This window comes from Sphaerodactylus townsendi, linkage group LG06 (genome assembly GCF_021028975.2).
Source record: "Sphaerodactylus townsendi isolate TG3544 linkage group LG06, MPM_Stown_v2.3, whole genome shotgun sequence".
NCBI classification, from domain to species: domain Eukaryota; kingdom Metazoa; phylum Chordata; class Lepidosauria; order Squamata; family Sphaerodactylidae; genus Sphaerodactylus; species Sphaerodactylus townsendi.
In genome coordinates, this window is record NC_059430.1 from 110,550,228 (window position 1) to 110,568,627 (window position 18,400).

General features: G+C 45.8%; 1 protein-coding gene across 1 annotated transcript in view; it reads right to left on the bottom strand.

The window, feature by feature from the left end:
- Positions 1–1,646: 1,646 nt before the first annotated feature.
- The window catches only part of MECR (mitochondrial trans-2-enoyl-CoA reductase), a 33,182-nt gene continuing 16,428 nt past the window's right edge, over positions 1,647–18,400 (bottom strand). Inside the window, exons 3-10 of the mRNA XM_048501972.1 lie at positions 16,865–16,996; positions 13,724–13,867; positions 11,958–12,060; positions 7,124–7,226; positions 5,900–5,973; positions 5,451–5,511; positions 4,477–4,549; positions 1,647–2,492 (exon numbers count right to left, since the gene is read on the bottom strand). Coding sequence (XP_048357929.1) covers positions 2,329–2,492; positions 4,477–4,549; positions 5,451–5,511; positions 5,900–5,973; positions 7,124–7,226; positions 11,958–12,060; positions 13,724–13,867; positions 16,865–16,996 — 854 coding nt within the window. The 3' untranslated portion in view covers positions 1,647–2,328. The remainder of the gene's footprint in view (positions 2,493–4,476; positions 4,550–5,450; positions 5,512–5,899; positions 5,974–7,123; positions 7,227–11,957; positions 12,061–13,723; positions 13,868–16,864; positions 16,997–18,400) is intronic.

The following is an 18,400-nucleotide window of genomic DNA, read 5'->3' on the forward strand; positions in this document are numbered from 1 at the left end:
GCTGCTGATCTCACTGCAGAGCCTGGAGTAGAAATCCCATCGAGGACGGGTAAAGCTGGAGGCAAAATTAACGGCGGGGCCAATAACGGACATTTCGTAAGGGATCGCGGAGTTGCTGCATCAAAAGGTTTGCGATCAAATGTAGTTTTACTTGTTTCTCGAGTTACAACTGTCTCGACAGAAATGGTTCAAAGCTGTCCTTTCCTACGTGCTGCGATACAGCTGTGGAGGAGACCACTGAAAGACTGCTGGCTGCAACCGGCCCGTTGGCTCATATGGTCCCAGACGTCAATAAAGTAAAGTTTCCCCTTCAGTCGTGTTCAACCCTGGGGTACCACTGCAAGCAGTGATTTTATAGGCAAGCTGTTTTTGTGGGGTAGTTTGCCATTGCTTCCCCCGCCCAGACTTCAACAGCGGGGGATAAATTACTGGTAGGTCCAGTGCTTGCTGAGATGGACATGGCCCTCTGGCTTTGAATGGCCTCTCTCCAACAGGCTATTACAGAGGCGTATCTAGGGGAATGTAGCCCAGTGCAAAATCTGAAACACCCCTCCACCCCAAAAAATGGGCGAACTTCTTCTTCGACTGTAGCCAGGAACTTCGTAAATCTGGAGTGGCGTTGGAGGTTACGACCGCGATGAAGAACTAAGAGATGGCGGGCGACGCTTTAATCCCAGCTCTGCCACCGGAACTGTGGAGGCTTTTCGCAGGGGTATGAAGAGGAGCCTGCGATAAAGCAACGGCACACGCGAACCATGCGGAAGCTTGGGCCAGACACAGCTTCTCGGAGCTCTCTCAGCCCCACCTACCTCACAGGGTGTTTGTTGTGGGAGGCGAAGGACAAGGAGACCGTAAGCACTGCTTTGAAGGCGGCTTCAGGAGACAAAGCGGAACGCTGGCGCCAAACTCTTCTTCTTCTTCTTCCTTTGCACCAGGTCATCACAGAGTAACCATCACATTCCTGGAGGAAATGAGGAGGGGTGTGGAGGGCAATTTTCCGCCCCCCCAAGTGACTAAATGGCCGCAGCCCATGGACATTTAACCCCATATGTCCCCCTGCATGGTACACCCATGGGCTAATACTATGCATGTAATAGTGATAGAGAACCTATGACACATGTGACACGCCATGACATTTTGGGTGACATGCCAATGTTTGCCAGCTCTCGACAATAACTGCTCTCCCTGTTTGAGCCATTTGTCTAATTATTTGACTTCCTTTATATCATACACAGCATCAAACATGAATGGATTGTATTTTTTAAAAAAATAAATGAATATATAATGAACTGTTTCTCTTTTGTTCGGCGCGGCGGCGACGATTGACGGGACAAAGCAATCAACGGGGATTTTCGGAAGGACGGATACCGCCGAATTACAACAAATCCAAAAGGTTCCCTATCCACTGCATTAGAAGGTAAAGCCAACAAGAGGATCAACCCCCCCCCCCCCCGTTTATATTTGTATAGCGCTTTTGCAAGCCAATCTTGTGTCTCTCACCTGTCGAATTGTAAGCATGTTGCTATATCGAGGCAAGCTAGAAGTACACTGAAGATGAGGGAAAGGCTCAAAAGTGAATATCTGTTTTGAGGCAGCAATGTAATTGGAGCGAGCCGACAGAATTTTTCAGACATAGGAATGAGATGTTTTTCATAGTGTGCATCCTTTTATTGTAGAAAACTGCCCTGAGCTGAACGGGCAAAGAGAAGGAGCTTTTGTAAGCCACCGCTGCTGATTTTATCATCTAGAAATTTAAAAAGCTGTTCGAAGAGGGAGAATGCTTGCATGCTGCATTTCAGAATACCCAAGCCCCCAAAAGCAGAAACAGGCTCTTGAACTTGGGTCAACTGGGCTATGCTGGACAATAGTTTGCTGCAAGGGGAAAGAATGTGCTCTGAGTTAGAGAACTGGTGACGTGTGAGAGACACTATACACAGCCCTATAGGACAGGCTCATAAAAATATTTGGAACGTTGTGCTCTGATTCTGTACACACAGCCATATTTGTGTATGGTTATCCCCATCCAGCTGTCCTGATACCCGGTCCAAAACAGAAGGCAGGTTTTTCAGATTTCTGTTCTGCCATGAAACCAATGACCGTTCCCTACTTGCGCAAACACAGAGCCTTTGCCTCCAGTACCTTAGCGGTTGTTGCAATCTTGGTTATACATTCGCAGCCTGCAATTAGGGCCATTTGCTCTTTTAAGCCCTCCAGCTGTGAGACGTAGCAGGAACGGCAGAAATCCAAACCCTTGCGGTCTTCAGAGGCAGTCGGAGCCAGCTGGGAGAGAACTTCCACCCGAACCTACCACAGACGACTTAGTCAGCTTCACAGGAGGAGGATCTGCTTTGCTGATATATACGGTGTCATGGCTGCCGTCAAAGCTGATTGGTAATCTGCCAGCGGGACCTCTTGGCAGGCTGGAGCAGAGAGCTGGCCCTTCCGGATGAGGGTGCACAAGTCGGCGATCATCCTGTCCAGCTCCTCCTTGTCTGTAAGTCAGAAGCGAAGAATGGCATGACTGAGCCAATCTTAGGCCCCTTCCGCACACGCAAAATAATGCGTTTTCAAACCACTTCCACAACTGTTTGCAAGTGGATTTTGCTATTCCGCACAGCTTCAAAGAGCACTGAAAGCAGTTTGAAAGTGCATTATTCTGCATGTGCGGAATGAGCCTTAGATTTAGGCAGCCTTGATACCGGGAGGGAGTAGAGCATGACAAAATTGGTTTTAGCAGCCTAGGACCGACACGCAAGCAATGCAGACAAGTTCAGTTACTGGGTGCTGAATCAGAAGGACCAAACTCCAATGCATTTCAACTTGGCTCATTTAAGTGCTATTCAGGGGATGCCGTGAAAAATAAATTGCCGCAGTGTTAAGAGGGCAGAGCTAGGGGAATGGAACAACCCGCGCGGTATGCACCAGCCGTGACACAACTGGCTCCAAGCTAAACGCAGCCAGAGAAGTGATATGAAGCTTTTGTTACCAATGCACACCGCTTGGCACTATAGAAAAATCTTCACAGAGAACAGGAAACAAACAGGAGCTGAAGCCAGGCTCCAAACCCCCAGTTTTGGTAAGGACCGAGAAGGAATACTTTTCTAACTGTGGTGAAATGTATTCCGCTTTCGGCTACACTACATTGTTGGGGACTTACAAAAATCCCTCATATTGTTGAAGGCTTTCATGGCCAGAATCACTAGGGTATTGTGGGTTTTCCGGGTTGTATGGCCGTGTTCCAGTAGCATTTTCTCCTGACGTTTTGCCTGCATCTGTGGCTGGCATCTTTAGAGGATCCTCTGAAGATGCCAGCCACAGACACAGGTGAAACGTCAGGAGAAAATGCTACTGTGTTTCCCTGAAAATAAGCCCTATCCCGAAAATAAGACCTATCATGATTTTTCAGGATTTTTGGAGGAGGCTTAAAATATAAGCCTTACTCCAAAAATAAGCCCTACCGGTGGTTACAGATCAGGATGGTGTGATCCAGCAGGGTGCTCCCTGCCAATGAGGATGCAGCTTGCATCACACGTGACAAGGAAGCAACGGGGCTGCTGAGAGCCCGCCTTAATGAATTGCGAAGGTGCAGTATTTCCTATAAAATAACCCCTACCCTGAAAATAAGCCCTAATGCATCTTTTGGTGCAAAAATTAAGACCCTGTCTTATTTTTGGGGAAACACCGTACTGGAACATGGCCATACAACCCGGAAAACCCATAACACCCTACTAAACTCCATATTCATCCTAAGTCTCTTTCCTGATACACAACAAGAAACAGGGGAGTGGTTAACTGCAAGGGGGTGGGCAGACACAGGACTTAAAATCCTCTGGGCATGAGGGGAACAGGGTGAGTTTTGTGTGACTTAATCTGGGATAACTTGGAGGCAGGAGTTCCCACATCTGGACTACAGGATGATGTCTGCCATTACTACACAGAGTCAAAAAGGGCAGGAAAGACTCAGGGTTATGGGTGACTGACCGAACAATGTAACACTGAGATGTAGATTTTAAAAAATCAACCTCCTGTTTTTCCAACAAGCCTTCTAGGTGCTCTGGCACCAATAAGATACCCTCCTGAAGTGCTGGGATCATCAAAAAGCACCCAGTTACTCACATCATTTCAAAGCATTGCTGCGTTGGTCTGCAGCAAAAGAGCAAGATTCAAGACCAGTAAGACTGTAGAGACTAGCAGGATTTTTAGGATATAAGTGTTCAAAGTGTCCCATCTCAGATATCTTCATCTGACAAAGATAACTTGGACTCTAATAAGCTTCTATCCTGGAAATCTTGTTGGTCTCTGAGGACATAGCTGCACTCGAATCTAGCTCAACTACTGAATCTGAGCATCAGTAGGAACCTCAGTAGAAGTGATGCCTTGAAATCTGACTGTTTTCGTAGACAGTTTTGAAAGCAGCTTTGCACAGCCTCTTTCAAGGTGCCCTTAATGAGCCCAACAACACATACCACCACTTACTCTGGGCATTGTCTCTTTTCCACTGAGTCATCCAAAACCCACGGAGCTTTACATCCTTAAAAATCAAGGCACTCTGCAGAAGCAAGCAGGAGAAATGAAGTTTATTGAAGTATTGTAACAGAGTTTTGTATAGTTAGTGCAGGAAGAAATGGTAGCTTGCAATGACTGTGCTGATGGTGAAATGTAATAGGAATGAATTTGTGTAAATCAAGAGCCAGTGTTAGATAGCAGTTAATATGTCCAACTAGTAGCAGGGAGACCTGAGTTTATGACATCAAAGATCCCATGAAGCTCCCTTAGTGACCTGGGGGAAGTCACTATCAGCCTATCCTAGCTTACCTCACAAGGGTCTTATGACAATAAAGTAGGGTAAGACTGAACCGCACCTACTGGCCTTCTTTCCTTAGAAGAGGAAGAAGACGGAGGGGGAGGAAGACAAAGCCCAAGGAAGATAGGGGAGGAGAACTGGGTTTTATACCCTACTTTTCTCAAAAAAGGTTTCAATTGCCTTCTCTTCTCTCCCCCAACTCTTCCCCACAACAGGCACCTTGTGAAGTAAATGGGGCTGGGAGAGTTCTGAGAGAACTGTGAATAGTCCAAGGTCACCCAACAGGGAGCATATGAGGGAATAGGGAAGCAAACCTGGTTCTCCAGATTAGAGTGGCTAGGAAGTGGAAAAATTTTGATTTAATTTAACTGACACCCTCCCATGCACACCAACGGGAGTCCCAAAGCAGTTTACAACATCCCTTCATTTTATCCTCACAGTTACTCTGTGAGGTAGGTTAAATTAAGAATCTGTGGCTGACTCAAGGTCATCCAGTGGACTTCCATGCAGAAAGGAGATTCAAATCTGAGTCCCTCAGATCCTGTTCTGACACTTTAACCAATAAAGAAACCAACCGATGGATCGATGACATGCAAAATAAAATTTAAAATAAAACAATGCAATCAGAAATCTCACACCTACTCACCACGGGGATTGTGACAGGCTGTTTTGACATCCCGCCGTAGGTAACCATAGTGCCTTTATGCCTGTTGGTGGAGTCAGCTATGAGATTAGGAAGCAAAAACCAGAAGGAAAGTAGGAACCAGAAGGACTTAGCTTAGCTCCTGAGGAAAAGATGGGAGCTGGATATTGGTGTGGGGTGCAGCACCATTATAGGCAGCTACATCCGTGCAGGATTTATTTTATTTTTTAAACATTGTGGTAAGGTCTAAAGTCTTTGGGAGTTTGTACCTTTTCGCTTTATGACGCGGAACGTGCGGGCGCCGGAAAGCTGGCAGGCACTGAGGGATAACGCTTCGAACCGGGCGGATCTTACTACGGAAAGACAGCACAGCGAGGGGCGTAGACTGGAATATCCCCGCTCCGTTCGAAAAAGAGGCCTCTAGCAAGCGAAATACAAGCCGTCCAACTTACTGCAGATGGCGCAGCAGCTCGGTGGCGCTTTTCCCTCCCACTCCATTTAGCGCCAAGAGGGGCTTTGGGATTTTCTGGAGAAAGAGAAAAAAAAAACGGTGTTTACCGAGAACGGTGTTACTTTTCGCACTCCTGTTCCCAAAGATTCTGATGAAGAGAAAAGAATTAACAATGTTGTGCTGAAGTGGCTGACTGGGCATATGGGGCAAACAGCGCTTTAAAGTTGCTAAGTAGTGGGCCGGGATTGGGACTGTTCTGGGAAAAGGAGTTTTTAGCGTAGGAATAATACTTTTTCCTAGACGGGATCGTTTCTGGAGATTTGCAGCAGGAAAAAGAACGCCCTTTTAAGGAATATGAATTACGATATTTCTACCAGCGCAACAAATGTCAGTAAAGTTCCCAACTTCCGGGGCCAGGATTCCTGCAATCTCTAATGGAGATTCTCACCCTCAATACTGACACATTTTGCTTGGCACAGAAGATTAACCAAGGGAGGATTCATGCGCTAACTGATTTCGCGCTGACTACATTACGATAAATAAATAATGCAAAACTCCGCTGCGAGATGAATTGTTTTCCAGGAGGAGAGATCTACTGCTGATTATTAGGCGGGATGGCTGAATGGCAGGGCGGCTTAGACCTCCCTGCCCTGCCTGTATGCCCGTGAGCACTACTGCTGATTATTAGGCGGGATGGCTGAATGGCAGGGCGGCTTAGACCTCCCTGCCCTGCCACCATATGATTTTTTTTTTTTGATTGTTGAAGCGGGATTTTAACGTTGACGAAGGACGACTTAGATTTTACTGCCCTGCCTGTATGCCCGTGAGCACCAGGTTAAATTTTCATAAGGACGAAGACGCATCTAACGTTTGATCCAGCAGAGCTCATCTTATATGGGAACCGTGAGTCAGATTGACAGTATATAAGAAGTTAATCCTTGTTTCCAATGGAACCTAGAAATTACCGAAATACATCTGTCTCATCACTGGTTACTCCACAGTGTCTTGCATACACGTTGAAGAATGTACTTTCAATCCACTTTGCAACTGGATTTCACTGTGTGAAATAGGAAAATCCATTCGCAAAAAAGTGAACTGAAAGTACATTATTCAGGATGTGTGAAAGCGCCCACAGCCAGTTGCTGAATACTTGATGATCTGATATGTTGAGTCAATCTCAAACTTGATTTATGATTCCCAAACGAACTGGATTTAGGATAAATACCTGAAACAAATCTTTTGCTTCTGGCTTCCTTAACGCCTCTTCTGTGATGACATGATCAGCTCCAAGGGATTTCAATCTGTCTACAAGCTCCTGGAGGTTGGGTCTGGACAGGAAGGACAAATAAAATGGATCCAGCTGGAGTTAACCTTTGTTGTTTACCATGCCAAACTGCACAGAAGGAAAGGGGAAGTATTTCATTGGCTGGTGACTGTATTGTTGCCAGAATTCTTGTGTATACGCCAATGAAACTTCAATGGTGTTTTTCTAAATACCACCACTTTGGTCTTAGTGTGGTTTGTATTAAGGGACTCTTCGTTACTATAATTGTCTAATTTATGCAATAACCTTTTTAGGCCTGTAAGAAATTAAAACCATGTCACCTGCATATAAGAGGACAGAAATGTTCTGGGATCCTACTGAAGGAGGGAAACTCTGGGCTGGAAAACCTTGGGACAATGTCATTTAAATACAAGTTAAAAAGCTGGCGGGGGGGGGGGGGGGGGGGACACACAGCTCTGTTTTTCCCCTACCCCTTGCCAAGGATTAGAACAGTGGTTCTCAACCTTCCTAATGCTGAGACCCTTTAATACAGTTCCTCATGTTGTGGTGACCCCCAACCCTAACATTTATCCATTTTACAGATGGAGAACACTGATGTAGAGAGTCTTAGGCGACCCCTGTGAAAGGGTCATTGGACCCCCAAAGGGGTCGCGACCCCCAGGTTGAGAACCACTGGATTAGAATATCCTCAGTTAGGGAATCTGAAGTACCAACCCTACTTTGGCATAAACAGCAATGTGCAGCTCCCATATAAGAAATAACAAATGTTCTAGCTAGCTTCATCCAGAGACTGCTTCTATCAATAGAATCAAAAGTTGCTGCCAAATCTACAAAGGCCACATATACAGCTTTTGTAGGCCCTTTGATACTCTGAAAGGCTAGCTCAGTGGTGGCGAACCTTTGGCACTCCAGATGTTTTTGGACTACAATTCCCATCAGCCCCTGCCAGCATGGCCAATTTAGCCCAATGGCGGCGTGCCCTGGAATTATGGAATTACTTCCTAACGATGTAATATTTGGCAGTGGTCAATGGTACTTTGCCCCTTTCTAAAGCCAGTTTGATGTGGATGGATAACATTGTTAGAGACATACCAATCCTCTAACTTAAGTAAAAGGTGTTTGATGTATAATCTAGAACAGGGGTCTGCAACCTGTGGCTCTCCAGATGTTCATGGACTACAATTCCCATCAGCCCCTGGTTGCAGACCTCTGATCTAGAAGCAATATTCAGTATATAATTCTGAGGATAATTCTGATTTGTTTCCCTTCTTAAAGGCAGGAATCATAATGCTTGATTTGCCAGCTGATGGAAGGACACCTTTAGCTAACACTGGGAGCCACAAGTCAGGAAAAGATTTGTAAAGTTTGGGAGGAGTCAAATCCTCACCTGGGGACCTGCCAAAGGTTAATGATGTAATGAGACCTCTGATTCAGTAACTGGGGATCAGGGTGACAAGGTGGGTAAGTCATAAGAGAGGTTTGGCAATTCATTCCGTTTCAAACTCCAATGAGAAAGGAAGATGGTTCATACTGAAATTCAAGTATCAATCCTTCCCCGAGATTTGGGCTTCCATTTGAAGAGGACATCTGTCAAACCCATACGAAATTACGTCCTCAAATCACACCCCTTTCTTTTTCTACCACCAAACCTTCTTCTACCACCCAAAATTTTTTTTTAAAGCCCTGCACAAAATGACAAAAATGAACAAGCAAGGGGGAAAGGAATGGGATACCTAGGGGAAAGCCGGGCAACAGCCCAGGGGCATGGAAAAATGTCAGGCTTTTTGGTAGGAAAGATAAAACATTTTAAGTATGACCGCACCGCAAGGGAAGCTAGCTTGGAAATGTTTCAGTGGAAAACATCATGCTAAAAGTGTAAAAGACGAATGAAACATTTCCAGCACCAATGGGGAAAACTGAAGTGTCCGAGGAGGAAATGTTTCATTATTGTTCTGGAAATGTTCTAAACAACTTGTGAGGAAAGAGCCATTATTTCTAAAGCCTAAATGGAGTCTCAGAGGACAATGATCAGTCTTGGCTCTGTCGCCAACTTCAAAACAGATCACGAGGCACAACAATGGTGGTGAGATTGCTATGTAATCAACAGCACTGGAAACTTTAGCAGATAGAAAAGTAAAAGAGCCTCCAGAGAAATCAAATCTAGTGCCATGCAGGATACACAGCTGATAAGGGGATAGTATTTTTAACGATTTTAGGCCTGATTTATGAATGACCAAAGAACAATGGAAAAAGCAGGCTTGCTCAGCAGCCGTGAAAGGGATCAGAAAAACCGGAACCTAGCATTGAAATATTCACAAAGAACTAAACGAGAGTTTGGGAAACTGATGGCTAAGGATTTGAGAGTGGCAGAGTCGATTCCAAAACTTCTCCTGGTTCTGTGTCTTTAAAAGCTTAGGGGGGGATATCAACATTGACACGTATAAGAGAACCAATTGAGAATTCTTGTTCTCAAGAACAGCCTCCTGTATGCCCTTTGTGAAGAAGAAAAAGAAGAAGAGTTGGATTAATATCCCCCCTTCTCTCCTGTAAGGAGACTCAAAGGGGCTTACAAACTTCTTTCCCTTCCCCCCTCACAACAAACATTGTGTGAGGTAGGTGGGGCTGAGAGAGCTCAGAAGAACTGTGACTAGCCCAAGGTCACCCAGCCGGCATGTGTTGGAGTATACATGCTAATCTGAATTCCCCAGATAAGCCTCCATAGCTCAGGCAGCAGAGCAGGGAATCAAACCCGGTTCCTCCAGATTAGAGTACGCCTGCTCTCATTGTGCATGGAGAGAAGAAAGCCTTGCAATCCTAGTCTCAGTTGTTGGGGAAACCACTGGCCAGTTGCTGAATTAGATGTCTGGCACATTCTGCTCCAGAAATGGGTTAATAACCACTGGACAAGATCTTCCTGTCACTCTGCTCTAACGAACATACCAAGCTGTAACCTTCCGAAATGGGCCAACAGTCCACCTAACTCAATATTATCTATTCTGACTGGAAAGGTCTTGGGCACAGGAAAGTCTGTCTCGGTATCTTTTCCTCAAGATCCTTTAATTGGACATGTCAGGGATTGAACCGGAGACCTTTTGCATGCAAAGCATCCATTTTACCACTGAACTAAAGCTTCTTTCCCCCAGAAATATCCCTTTTAACTGGACATTTCCATATTTATCTCTGGCTGACATGGCCCAAGGACTGGAACATAGCTGAAAAATTACCAAAAATTATGCAGCTAGAGGCCACCCCGTCCCGCACAATATTTTGATATAAAAGGGCAAGATCTATTTTGCACTACAACTGTTACTATTATTAATAGCAGGTGCAATATTAACAATATTATTATGGTATTGTACATACAGAAAATTACTTGGATGCCCTTCTTGCAGAATTACATTCTAAAGCAAAGATAAGGCATAAAGCAGGAAATTGAAAATAGGAGATGAACTGGAAAAAAAACAGAGCGGAGAAGTAAAAAAGCCCAGACTGTTCTTTAAATAAAGAACCTGACAATTTCCCTGGCTTCCAATTTACCCAAAAGGGAAGGGAAACTTCACATTAAGAGTATTTTTGTCCACAAAGGGGTCTCCCCACCATCTTTTTGTACCTTGGCAAGTATGGGTGTTCTTCCTAAAGCCCTCCACCCCCCAAAATTATACACCTGTTCCTGTTTGCTGGCCACCCAACAAAGAATACAGTTTCCCTTTTCAACATGCCCAGACCCCCTGCTGTCTACCAGATGTAAAATGACTCTTGAACATTTCTAAGAGCCCACTTCTCATGAGCCCCGAGGCCAGAGAAAACCATTCTTTTTAAAAAGCTGTACCAGTGGAAAGGACTGATCCAGTTTTTATTCTCTTTGTTGTTGTTTTTATTTAATGATATGTATTTAGCTGCTCTGACCTGGATGGCTCAGGCTAGCCTGATCTTTTCAGATCTTGGAAGCTAAGCAGGATCGGCCCTGGTAAGTATTTGGATGGGAGACCAACAAAAGTCTCAAGCTGGCAAACCACCTGCAAACATCTCTTGCCTTGAAAACCCTACAGGTTGCTGTAAGTTTCTGTGACTTCATGGCACTTTCCATCACCATATATTTAACCGTGAGCTGCTTTGTGTTGTTTACAGAACAGCAAAGTGTGACATCAATACCTGTACTAAGTAAAACAATCAAACAAAAAACATCAAAACAACTTCAGCGTTTTAGAAATGAGAAGGGCTCATTTGCCACATGAGATGAGTTCTCAAAATGCAAATCCATACAGTGTGGAAAGTGGCATTACAAACACTTTCTGTATTCAGCCAGTAACAGTAAGGCTTAAAACAACCAGACTTATTTTTAATCCCATGGATGGGAGCAACGCATGGTATGTCTGAAATACAGGGTGTTGGAAAGTGTCTTCAAGCTGCAGCTAACTTATGGCAACCCTGTAAGTGTTCAAGGCAAGTGATGAACCAAAAAGGTTTGTTGCTGCCTGCCTCTGTGTAGCAACTCTGGACTACTTTGGCAATCTCCCATCCAAGTACTAACCAAGGCCTACCCTGTTCCAAAATAGGATGAGATCGAGTCAGCATAAAACGTGTAAATCAGGGCCTGAAATATGGAACCTGTAAACATGACCTCAGAATTACCCCTCAGCAAATTCTCCTGTCCCTGATAGACTGTCTAGCAGTTATCAAAGTGAGCTGGACAGGGTAAAAAACAGAAGGTTGCTCCAAGTTCTCCAAATAGGCAACCTGTCCAGGAAGAGAGCAGTTCTGAAAAGACACTCACCTATCTCTGACCACATTTATTGTTTTGATACCCTTGGCTGCAGCAATCTGGATGACAGCCTGTCCCACTCCGCTATTGGCTGCATTTTGGATGACAGAATCTCCTGCAGACAAAAAGATGCGGCTCTAGCTTTAAACTCGGTTGTTATCTTTCATTCTCAAAACAGCTGTGGAAGATGAGAAAGAAGGGGCAGCCGCATCAGCCCTAACACCAACTCATCAGTGTCCTTTATTCCTTATTGGAAGGGCCTGCTCTAAAAGTGGGGAAGTAGTTTGGTCGCCCTGTTGCTGCACCAAGGAAAAAGCAACTTAGCACTTGAGTGTTGTAGGGTTTCCGGGCTGTATGGCCATATTCCAGCAGCAATTTCTCCTGATATTTCACCTGGATCTGTGGCTGGCATCTTCAGAGGATCCAGTCACATTTTCTGGCTGGATCCAGTGGGGTTTCTGGGCCTCACAACAAAAACCCCATAGATTCCAGCCGTGAAAGGCTTTGACAATGACTTGGCTCTTGTTAGTGGTGTGGCAGAGCTGACTGTTAGCGTGGATGCTGAGGTTCAAACGATCACTGATCGGTAACAAACGAAAAAGAACCCACTGGTGTATATGAGGGGTTGAACGGACAAGAAGAAGAGCTGGTTTTTATACTGTTTTTTTCTCAACCTTTTCAAGGGATCTCAAAGAGGCTTACAAACTCCTTCCCTTCCTCTCCCCACAACAGACATCTTGTGAGGCAGGTAGGTGGGGCTGAGAGAATTTGGAGAGAACTGTTGCGGGCCCAAGGCCACCCAGCAGGCTTCTTGCGGAGGAGCAGGGAAAACAAACCTGGTTCACCACATTAGAGTCTGCTGCTCATGCGGCGGAGTAGGGAATCAAACCTTGTTCTCCAGATTAGAGTCTGCTGCTCTTAACCACTACACCATGCTGGTCTGCCCTTAATTTAGCAACCCTGGACATCCTTGGTGATCTCTTATCAAAGTACTAACCAAGGCCTACCTCTGCTTAGCTTCCTAGATTTGATAAGATTGGGCTAAGCTGGGCTATTCAGGCTGCAGGTAAGAATAAAACTGTCGTCAATTCCTCTCCATTCCTGGCTATCAAAAGTCACTTGAGTGGGGTGCAGGGTGGGGAATCCTGCACCACATGTGGAAGAAGCTAGATTTAGAAAGCCTTTTCCTTGGGATGGGGTGACTGAGTCACAGCCAAGAAGCAGCCACCAAGAGTCAACAAGGAGGGAGAACCGATGCTGTCCAAGTCATCTGTACTCCCAATTCTTCCCATCTTCTGTACTGAAAGTCTAGCATTTCCATCCCCGTAAAACGAGAATGGATGCTGACTTTGTGCAACCCAACAGGTGGAGGTGAAGGAGAGGCAGAAGCCCCATCTGTAATAATAAGCTGAGTGCTCTGTGTCTAAGGAACCTCACGGAGGGAGGACCGGTCATTCTGGAAGCCAGCACATAATGATCGCCAGTGCTCCTTCTCGGCATCAGCCTGTGCCTCAAGGGTTCCTGTCTAATACGGCAGCTCTGCTGAGCCAGAATTATGTTGTTATGAGCAACTCTCCCTTCTCTCTCCCTTAAACTAAAACCATCAGTTCTTTTTGTCACTGAATGCTTCCGCTGTAGCTACACGGGCACCCAAGTAACAAATCAACCGTTCATTCTCGTCCCCAAGGCTAGAGAAAAATAATACTTGGCCGAGGATGTGCTAAAAAAATGAGTCATTGCTTATATGAACACTACAGAGTAAACTGTCAAATACATACCTGGCTTCAAGGTCTCAAAATCAGACAGCATCCGAAAAGCAGTGCAGGGGTTGACACTCAAGGTGGCTGCGGATACCAGTGGGATATCTGGGGGCATTTTCAAAAGCTTTTCCTCCTTGAACACTGCCTCTGTTTGCCAAGTCCCTGCAGCACAGGGGAAGCACAAGTCAGATGAAGAAGCTGCTGTTAGCTAACCAGTTTCATATCTACAGTTCAAGGTTTTTTAGAAGTCTTAAAAAAACACGTTAAGGGCTCCAGAGATTTTTAAAAAATCATACATGGCAACAATAGTAATTTGCTTGATGTTACTTTCACTGTCTTTAGATGGGTTAATAAAGACTTCAGCTTTGCTTAAGACCTAAATATCTCACTTGGGACCATTCTGTAGGATGCTTTTGACCAGGATCTTGGTCTCCAATCTCTCTTTTACTCTTCTAAGTCTGGCTTGGCATGAGATGGCAAATGCAAAGTTTTGTCCAGTAATCTGGAATCACTCCCTTCCTCTAAAACAGAGGTATGCAACCTGCCGCTCTCCAGATGTTCATGGCCAATTGGCCATGCTGGCAGGGGCTGATGGGATTTGTAGTCCATGAACATCTGGAGAGCCGCAGGGTGCAGATCCCTGCTCTTAAAGAGTTCAGAGCACACATCATCTGATGCTAGAGAGCACAGCATGGGTAGTGGTTAACAACGGCAGATTTTAATCTGGAGATCCCGGTTCGATTCCCCATTCTTCCATGTGAAGCCTGCTGGGTGACCTTGGACTAGTCACAGTTCTCTCAGAACAGCCCCACCAACTTCACAAGGTGCCCATTGTGGGGAAAGGAAGGGAATGTGATTGTAAGACACTTTGAAGTAGAAAAAAGTGGAGGATAAAAACCTACTCTTCTGATCAGAACAGCCCTGTGAGGTAGGTGAAGCTGAGGTAATATTGGTAATATGGAAGAAGCTAGAATGAGCAAAACACAGCTGCTTTGCCTCTGATAGCAGTAACAATAAATATGCTACCCCAGGTATCTTTCACGCTCTTCACAATTTCACCTCTCCAGAATGAAGAATCTGCTCGCGTGAGCTCATTTTGATAGTTCAGGCATTAGTGTGAGAGATAGCAAGCAAAGGTTTGGGGTCTCAGAGATCAAGCCTAGATTCTCAGATCTGCAGCCTCGTTTCTGAATCTGCTGGAAAAAACGGTTTTCATCAGAGCAAGAAGGGTATGCTGCTATCCACAGCCACTGTTCCTTAGAATAATGCACATGTTCACATTTGGAAACAGTTGCAAGTCAGACATCACCATAAATGTGGTGATCAACCTGCCTGTTAGTTGCGTTGTCTAAATGCAGATAGCCCAAAACTGGGGTTTGCTGGCTGGCAACAAATTTGAGGTTTTGCTGGCTGGCCACACACCCAGGTTGTAAGGAAGCATCCTGAGCTGATTTGTGAACATATTCACTGTAGTCTGCTGCAACATCTGCAAGGCCACACCTCCTCCTGCCTATATTTTAGCCATAATCTTACATTGCAGACCCTTAAGAGAGGGAATAATGTTTTAATATTTGGTTCCTACAGACTGGCTAGAAGGGACAGGAAGCAACCACCATGCTAAAGGTAAGGGGACCTATGTCTGGATGAAACCACAGAAATCTAGTGTGGTGCAGTGGTTACAGTGTTAGACTGGGATCTGGGAGAGCCAGGTTCAAATCCCCTCTGTGCCACGGAAGTCTGCTGGCTTCCTCCCATTCTCACCCTGACCAATTCTTTGGGTACCTGTGCTGATAAAATGGTGGAGAGGAGAATGACACATGCTGATTGGACCACACTGTCTGTCTGTCTGTCTGTCTGTCTGTCTGTCTGTCTTTTCCTGCTTTTCCCCCAGTTGGGTAAGAATATTGTTCTCCACTCTGTTTCCACACAACAACCACCCTATGAAGAAACCCAGGTTGAGAATACATGCCAGGCCCACTGGGAGGAAAGGCAGGGCAGAAATGAAGTGAGTTAAATTTTAAAAAATGTGCAAGACTGTGTTGTGTCATATCATGGAAGGGCAGAATAGTGAACTCCCACATCTTGCAGCACGGCAGAAGCAAAGGTTGGTCAGTTCCATGAGTACTAGGTTCAAGTAATTTGCCTGAAGAATAATAGTTTGGAATTCTACACCACCTTTCTCTTCTGTAAGGAGACTCAAGGCAGCTTACAAACGTCTTTTCCTACCTCTCCCCACAACAGACACCTTGTGAGGTAGGTGGGGCTGAGAGAGTTCTAAGAGAATTATGGCTAGCCATAATTCACCCATAATTCACCCAGCCATAAGTCACCCAGCAGGCTTCCTGTGTAGGGAGTGGAGAAAAAATCTGGTTCACCAGATAAGAATTCGCTGCTAATGGGGAAGAGTGGAGAATCAAACCTGGTTCTCCAGATTATAGTCCACCTGCTCTTAACCACGACACCATGCTGACCACTGCAAGGCTGCCCAAGAATTGCAGGTCTCCTATGCAGGTCTCCAAGAGTCAAATCCATCCACCAAAGAACACTGCCTCTCTCTCCCTTATCATTGTGTTCTCAATTGATGGACAAGATAAAGAGGTTCCTAACGTTCTTTCTGAGAACTTCAAGCTAAAGTTGAAGGTGACCCACTAGCTCTTAGAAACCTTTCAAGATGGGTTACACTGGGGAAAAGAAGGGACATTCCTAAGTGGGAACAGGTAAAGAACAGGTTATGGCCATTAAAGGGTACATTTCCTTTTCTTTTCAACTTACCTGTAGGGAAGACATTCCAATTCATTTTTGATTTTGCTTTAAGTAAGAAGAAGAGTTTGGATTTATACCCCAACTTTTCTCTCCTGTAAGAAGACTCAAGGTGGCTTACAAGCTCCTTTCCCTTCCTCACCACAACAGACACCTTGTGAGGTAGGTGGGGCTGAGAAAGTCCTAAGAGTACTGTGACTAGCCCAAGGTCACCGAGCAGGAATGTAAGAGTGCGGAAACACATTTGGTTCACCATAAGCTTCTGCCACTCAGGTGGAAGAGTGGGGAATCAAATCCGGTTCTCCAGATTAGAATCTACCTGCTCTTAACTATACTATGCTGGCTCTCCATTTTTAATCTTTTATTTAAAACTTTTTCAAAAAAATTAATTCAACTTACCAAGTCCTGCATCTGCCGGGATCACCAAGTCACCAGGCTTTAGCGAGGTCACGCCAATGCCAGTTTTCTCCACTCGCCCAACTCCTTCATTCCCCCCAACTGCAGGTAAGTCTGGGAGAACAGCATACAACCCTGCAACACAATCAGGACTAGATTACTCTTTCCACTTTCACCCTTCTGCCGGGATGGAGTCTGAAATCTCCCTCTCCGTTTGGGCTTCACTGGCCCAAAGTCACTCTGTTAAACTTCAATGGCTGATTGGGAATATGGAGGTAGGTCTTCATCCTAGAACAGCCACTGCACTCTGAGATACATTCATGAGTGGACCTCGTAGATAGGGACTTTGCTGCTTCTGCAAACTGCTGCTCATGCATTCTTCCCTTGACTGCCTTCCCCTCCCCCCCAAAAGCCCTCTTGTTCTAGGGCCACAAGACAGCATAAAGGCAAAGTGGAGCAGCTGCAGTGGGAGGGGAGAATCCACAGAAACTGCCAGCCCATCTTCCACAATCTTCAGAACTGGATGGATGGATACATACAGTAATTATTTAAAAATTACACATCTTGGCCAACATCACTTAACAGCTTATGTGGAAGTGAAAAGTGCCATCAAGTTGCTCTCATAGAATCATGGGCTGTTTCTGCACAGCCAAGGGAGAGAGCCTGCATCGGCATTAATCATGCCGATGCAGGCTCTGGGGCCGTTTGCACAAACGGCCCCATGGGATGCGCAGCTGTGGGAGCAAGCTCCACACAGCCGCATTTCCCCCTCCCCAGCCCCAAATGCCTCCTTACCTTCTGCTGGCAGCCATCGCTCTGTCGTCACTCTGAGGAGGGAAGGGGACACGCCCCCATGGCCAGAGAGACGGCTGAAGCACCGGAGGTCAGGGGGCGTGTCCCCTTCCTTCCTCAGAATGATGACAGAGCGACGGCTGCCAGCAGAAGGTAAGGAGGCGTTTGGGGCTGGGGAGGGGAGGGGAAAATGCCGGCTTCCACCCGCTGCTGTTCGCATGGCAGCGGATGGAAGCCAGTGTTTGCAGGAAAACTCTCTCCCCAAGCGAGTTTCGAAAAACCATTTTGGCAGGCACAGAGCGCTGCTGCATCGATTTGACAGCGGCACCTGTGCGAAGGCTCCCCGCCAAAATGGTGTTTTACAGGGGTGAAACCGTTGCGTTCAGCCTGTGCAGAAACCGCCATAGAGTTGGAAGAGACCACAAGGGTCATCAAGTCCAACCCCCTGCAATGCAGGAACACAAAATCAAAGCACTCCCGACATATGCTGATCCAGCCTTTGTTTAAAAACTTCCAAAGAAGGAGACTCCACCACTCTTTGAGGCAGTGAATTCCACTGTCGAACAGTGGAACTCTCAACTTACGGAGACTCTAGGGTTTCCAAGGTAAGAGACATTAGGAAGTGGTTTGCCATTGCCTGCCTCTATGTAGCAACCTGGTGGTTTCCCATCCAAGTACAAACCAGGACTGGCCCTGCTTAGCTAGCAAGTGCTGATGAGATCAGGCTGGGTCATCCAGGTCAGGGCC